The 6,000-nt window shown below is 44.5% G+C and overlaps 1 protein-coding gene and 1 long non-coding RNA gene across 2 annotated transcripts in view; both read right to left on the bottom strand.

The window, feature by feature from the left end:
• Positions 1 to 1,634, bottom strand: part of LOC118240627 — a 2,785-nt gene extending 1,151 nt beyond the window's left edge. Inside the window, exon 1 of the long non-coding RNA XR_004775534.1 lies at positions 1,408 to 1,634. This is a non-coding gene — a long non-coding RNA (uncharacterized LOC118240627). The remainder of the gene's footprint in view (positions 1 to 1,407) is intronic.
• Positions 1,635 to 2,936: 1,302 nt separating this feature from the next.
• The window catches only part of LOC113568851 (multifunctional procollagen lysine hydroxylase and glycosyltransferase LH3-like), a 29,979-nt gene continuing 26,915 nt past the window's right edge, over positions 2,937 to 6,000 (bottom strand). Inside the window, exons 15-18 of the mRNA XM_035521572.1 lie at positions 5,637 to 5,813; positions 4,078 to 4,224; positions 3,729 to 3,854; positions 2,937 to 3,499 (exon numbers count right to left, since the gene is read on the bottom strand). Coding sequence (XP_035377465.1) covers positions 3,344 to 3,499; positions 3,729 to 3,854; positions 4,078 to 4,224; positions 5,637 to 5,813 — 606 coding nt within the window. The 3' untranslated portion in view covers positions 2,937 to 3,343. The remainder of the gene's footprint in view (positions 3,500 to 3,728; positions 3,855 to 4,077; positions 4,225 to 5,636; positions 5,814 to 6,000) is intronic.

The following is a 6,000-nucleotide window of genomic DNA, read 5'->3' as shown; positions in this document are numbered from 1 at the left end:
CTGGAGCTCCTCAGGGTTGTGTCCTAAGCCCCCTGCTCTACTCACTGTACACCTACGACTGCACAGCCACTTCCAGCTCTACCACCATCAAGTTCACTGACGATATCGTCGTCATGGGCCTGATCTCGGACGACGACGAGAGGGCCTACCTGGAGGAGACTAAACACCTGGAGAACTGATGCCAGGAAAATAATCTCTTCCTAAACGTCAGCAAGACAAAGGAGCTGATTGTGGACTGCAAGAAGCAGGAGCAGCACTACCACTCTGTTAGGATTAATGGAACCACGGTGGAGAGAGTAGACAGTTTCAGGTACCTTGGAGTTCATATCTCGCAGGACCTGTCCTGGTCCCGCCACACCAACTCCCTGGCAAAGAAGACTCGTCATCGTCTTTACCACCTCAGACGCCTAAGAGACTTCAGACTGCCCTCCAAGGTGCTGCGGAACTTCTACACCTGCACTATCGAGAGCATGCTCACGGGGAACATCACAGTCTGCTTTGGGAACAGCACCAAGCAGGACAGACAAGCACTCCAGAGGGTGGCATGTTCAGCAGAGCACATCACTCATAGAGAACTTCCTGACCGGCAGACCATCTACTACAAGCGGTGCCAGACCAAGGCCAGGAGGATTGTGAAGGACCCCACCCATCCCAACAATAGGCTCTTCTCTCTGTTGAGGTCAGGGAGGCGCTTTCGCTCCCTGAAGACCAACACAGAGAGACTGAAGAGGAGCTTCTTCCCACAGGCTATTCAGGCCCTGAATCAGGGAAACTGATGAATTGTGGGGACTCTGTGCACGGCATATGATGTCAATAACATCATAAAAACACTGCAATAACTGTAAATTGCAACTGGTAACTGTACATTTTGCATATACACAAATATACATATTATGTTATACATATATTGTATCCCTGTACCTCCTCAGCTCGGACAGAGCACTCACAAAAGCATTTCACTGTGAGTTATACCATGTATGACTGCATACGTGACAAATAAAACTTTGAACTTGAACATAAGCCTAACTCCTAACCCTAACCTCCTAAACTACTCCAGCTCTCACCCTAAACCCTAACTCCCAACCCTAACCCTAAACCCTAATCCTAACCCTGAACCCCAACCTCCTAAACTACTCCAGCTCTCACCCTAAACCCTAATGTCTAACCCCCAACCCAACCTCCTAAACTACTCCAGCTCTGAGCCTAATCCCTAATATCTAACCCCTAAACCTAACCCCAACCTCCTCTACTATTCCAACTTTAATCTCTAACCCTAACCTTAACCTCTAACTCAATCCTCCTCAACTACTCCAGCTCTAACTCTCACCCCTAATCCCAACTATTCCAGCTGCAGCTGTGGTTTGGATTTGGTAGCAGTCTTCACAACAGAACACCTAACCTACTCACCATTAATGAAGAGACTGCAGACAAGCTTCACAACGCACCTGCTGAAGGCTCTGGTCAGTACACGCTCGTCAGGGTTAGGGTCATTCTGATTTACACAAGGTTTACCAGCATGCTATGCAGTTGTAATTCTGCTTTCCATGTAGTATGCTGAATAACTCTAGTATTATGTATAGCTGCATTAATTATTGACAAGCTTTACGGTTCCAAAGTCCAGCGACAGCAGCAGACTGTGAAAACTAACGTCCATAAACCTGAATGTGCAGGTCCACTGACCGCTGTGTGGATCCGTTCCAGACATCACGGCTGGACCTTCATCTGATACCCGTGGGTAAGAGGTAGGTGGGCTCTGCACTTCCCACTGGAGCCAAATTACAATAAAAATGCACTAACTTCTAAACAATGGAGCTCAGTGGTGAGAAAAGACTTGCAGTTCTGGGGCAGTGTGACCTGTGTGAGCTGTGCAATTACAGGCTGTTAAAAGCACTGAATGGGCCATTTTATGTGGATGTTGCTTTGTAGTGCAGTGAAACCATACACATGAAACCGGACACCGAGCACCTGCTCTGAGGTGCAAACAATGTTGATCTGTAACATCTGCATATGTCTGTCCAAACCAATCCTGCACTGGGAATCAGTGACTCCACCTACATCACACAGGCTGTAGTTCACTTTAAGGCCACTAGATGGTGTATAATCCTTCATCAGTACTCAGACCATCAGACCAGAACAGAACAAACACCCACACTAACACCCATACTCAGAGCTCACATTAGTGTACACACACAATTTCTCAATTACTAGCAAGACAACACATGCTTTAACACCCCCTGGAATTTACATTATTTATGTGACACTTTTATCCAAAGCCACTTACAGTTATGACTGAACACAACTTTGAGTAATTGAGGGTTAAGGGTCTTGCTCAGGGGTCCATCAGTGGAAACCTGGCAGTGGTGGGATTTGAACTGGCAACCTTCTGATTCTGGAATTCATGACTGTGTAATATCACTTCATATGCCCAAAATGAACAAATCCTAACCCTCCATGATACTGAAAATCTAACTGTGGGATTAAGCAGGTGTCCTCTGGGTCAGAATGCACTAGTCCACACACTTACCAGAAAACTACCGTAGTAACAATAGTTACTGTTAAATAAAAAAGTTTCTATTTATCCAGACATGTATTACAATGATGTAGACTAACGCATGTTCATTATTTTGATGTAGAGTAATACAAAATAAAACAAAATAGAAGTTAGATGTTATAATACATCAATATGATCTCTCACAAATTATGTGCCGATTTAAAAACTAAAAGGTTTCCTATTTGGATTAGACTAATGTGTGTGGGCACTGAATACAGGTGCCATGTGTGGATTAGGGCACTGTTCTGAGTACAGGTGCTGTGTGCTGTATCGGGGCACTGTTCTGAGTATAGACAATATATATAGACAATTTATATAGACAATATAAATATTAACATTAGCTAGGTTGGGTGTTCAGGTCTGAGGGTCAGATGTAAAGAAAGGCTTGTTTCACTTCATTTTTATTATGTAAATAAAACAATAATTTAAAGCAATTTGTACAAAGCCGGGAGGAGAAAATGCATTTCCAGAACGACTGACACATGTTGGTGTATTTTCAGACGAGGCTTTAAATGATTGTTCATCTGTCTAAAATCTGTCCCAGACAAAGAAATTTGCTCCAAAAAACAAGCAAAAAGCAAACAAAACAAAAACACACGAAAACAACAAATAAGAGGTTGATCACAAAAGAAAGTTCGAAAACTATTGCTTTTGCTAGGGGCAGGGGGTGAGGCACGTTAATGGAGAAAAACATGGTAAAACTACTGCCTCAACATTCGAAAGTACACAATGACAACTGCTTGTTAAATTACAAATTATTCTCTCACTCACACTCACACACACAGAGGAGTGCTAGGGGTCTACAAATGACACCATGATGTAGCGTGTGCCCTCTGTGGTGGGCAGGCCTTCGTGGTAGTGGGTCAGACGTCCAGGGTGCATCAAGGACCATCCTTTCCTGGGAGCTTCGATTTTACAGTCATAACGCAGAAAACGGCAGCCCCCACCCTGTTACACACGCACACGCGCACACACACACACACACACTGTGTCAAGTTTGCTAATAAAGCCAAAATATACACATGAACATAAAATTTATGTTTGTTCATAATGAGCCCTGTAGAAATAGGTGTATTGTGGGTGTGTGAAGCACAGCGATGGAAAAGACCATGAAAACAGACAGACATGCAGACACAAACACGCACTGTGTGTGGCTCATGCCTGTGTGTATGTTTACCTGGTAGTCTTTTCCCTTGCTGTTCAGAGCAATGTTGATGGTGAAGGTTGAGGAATCGTGATGTGGCCGAAGGGAAGGTTGTTCATCGGGCCGATAACGAACCACAAAGTTCATCACCGCCTTCGCCTGTAATACAAACACACATTTCATTACTGCCTTCACCTGTAATACAAACACACACGCTTCATCACCGCATTCATCTGTAACACATACAGCACTGCGCTGATACAGTTGATAGTCTTACTGTGTATACAGACCCTCACTGTATACAGTCTCACTGTGTATACAGGTTAACTGAGTGACCTATTTTCTATCAGAGTGAGAGTGTTTACGGGTGTGTCTCTAATACCTTTGGGTAGTACCCTGGGTAGAGTTTTTCCGTCACAGGAACTATGTAGTCTTTTAGGAATTTCAGCCATTCTTCCTCATATTGAATCTGGTTCATATGAATATCGACTGTCGGAACATTCTCATAACCACCAGCTAGTCTGTCATCCTGTAGAGAGACAGATGATATATAAGAATATATAATATGCCAACAGCAGATCTAATACCCCTACAGCAGATCATGGAGCCTGAGGTCAACAGGTACACTATATTGCCAAAAGTATTCACTCACCCATCCAAATAATTGAATTCAGGTATTTCAATCACTTCCATGGGCACAGGTGTATAAAACCAAGCACCCAGACATGCAGACTGCTTCTACAAACATTTGTGAAAGAATGAGTCGCTCTCAGGAGCTCAGTAAATTCCAGCGTGATAGGATACCACCTGTGCAACCTGTGGACATGTGCAAGTCCAGTCTTGAAATTTCCTCGCTACTAAATATTCCAGTCAACTGTCAATGGTATTATAACAAATCAGAAGTGATTGGGATTGACAGCAACTCGGCCACGTAAAATGAGAGAGTGGGGTCAGCGGATGCTGAGGAGCAGTGTGCGGAGGTCGCTGATTTTCTGCTGAGTCAATTCCTGCAAACATCCAAACTTCATGTGGTCTTCAGATTAGCTCAGGAACAGCGCGTAGAGAGCTTCGTGGGATGGGTTTCCATGGCTGAGCAGCTGCATCCAAGCCTTACATCACCAAGCACAATGCAAAACAGTGGATGCAGTGGTGTACAGCACGCTGCCACTGGACTCTAGAGCAGAGGAGACGTGTTCTCTGGAATGACGAATCACGTTTCTCCGTCTGGCAATCCGATGGACGAGTCTGGGTTTGGCGGTTGCCAGGAGAACGGTACTTGTGTGGCTGCATTGTGCCAAGTGTAAAGTGGTGGAGGGGGGATCATGTTGTGGGGTTGTTTTTCAGGAGTTGGGCTCAGCCCCTTAACACGAGTGAAAGGAACTGTTAATGCTTCAGCATACCAAGAGATTTTGGACAATTTCATGCTCCCAACTTTGTGGGAACAGTTTGGGGATGTCCCCTTCCTGTTCCCACATGACTGTAAACGAGTGCACAAAGCAAGGTCCATAAAGACAAGGATGAGCAAGTTTGGTGTGGAAGAACTTGACTGGCCTACACAGAGTCCTGACCTCAACTCGATAGAACACCTTTGGGATGAATTAGAACGGAGACTGTGAGCCAGGCCTTCACATCAGTGTCTGACCTCACAAATGTGCTTCTGGAAGAAAGGTAAAAAATTCCCATAAACACACTCCTAAACCTTGTTGGAAGCCTTCCAGGAAGAGTTGAAGCTGTTATAGCTGCAAAGGGTAGGCCAACATCATATTAAACGCTATGGGTTAGAATTGGGATGCCACTCAAACTCATATGTGTGTGAAGGCAGATGAGTGAATACTTTTGGCAATATAGTGTACATCTCTTGTACAATGAGCTGAACTCTCGATGTGCAGCAGCATCTGTAGGACTGTGTGTAGCGGTATAGTGACGTATATATACAGTTACATTATGTCTCCCTGAAGACCACATGCCAAAGTCCTCCATCGTCTGCACCAGTTCATCACACATCCGTTCAGAAAAGATGGGAAACCAGTAAACGTCGGGACAGGGCTGTTCCACCACAGTCTCCCCCTCCTCAAAGATCTGAGAGTAGTTCTCATGGACATACTTCTCTCTCCAGTCCTACACACACACACACACACACACACACACACACACTCTTTAATGCTAATTTAAATAAAATAAATAATACAATTCCCATTATTGTCTGTGTATATGTGAAAGTGCATGAGTGTTCGTATCTGTGCACGTGTTTGTGTATGTGGGTGTGTATCTCTGTGAAAGTGTGTGTGTGTGTCTGTGCATATGT

The sequence above is a fragment of the Electrophorus electricus genome, chromosome 22 (genome assembly GCF_013358815.1).
Source record: "Electrophorus electricus isolate fEleEle1 chromosome 22, fEleEle1.pri, whole genome shotgun sequence".
Lineage (NCBI taxonomy): Eukaryota > Metazoa > Chordata > Actinopteri > Gymnotiformes > Gymnotidae > Electrophorus > Electrophorus electricus.
Note: the sequence above shows the minus strand (reverse complement) of the source record. Positions and strands in the feature narration are given on the sequence as shown.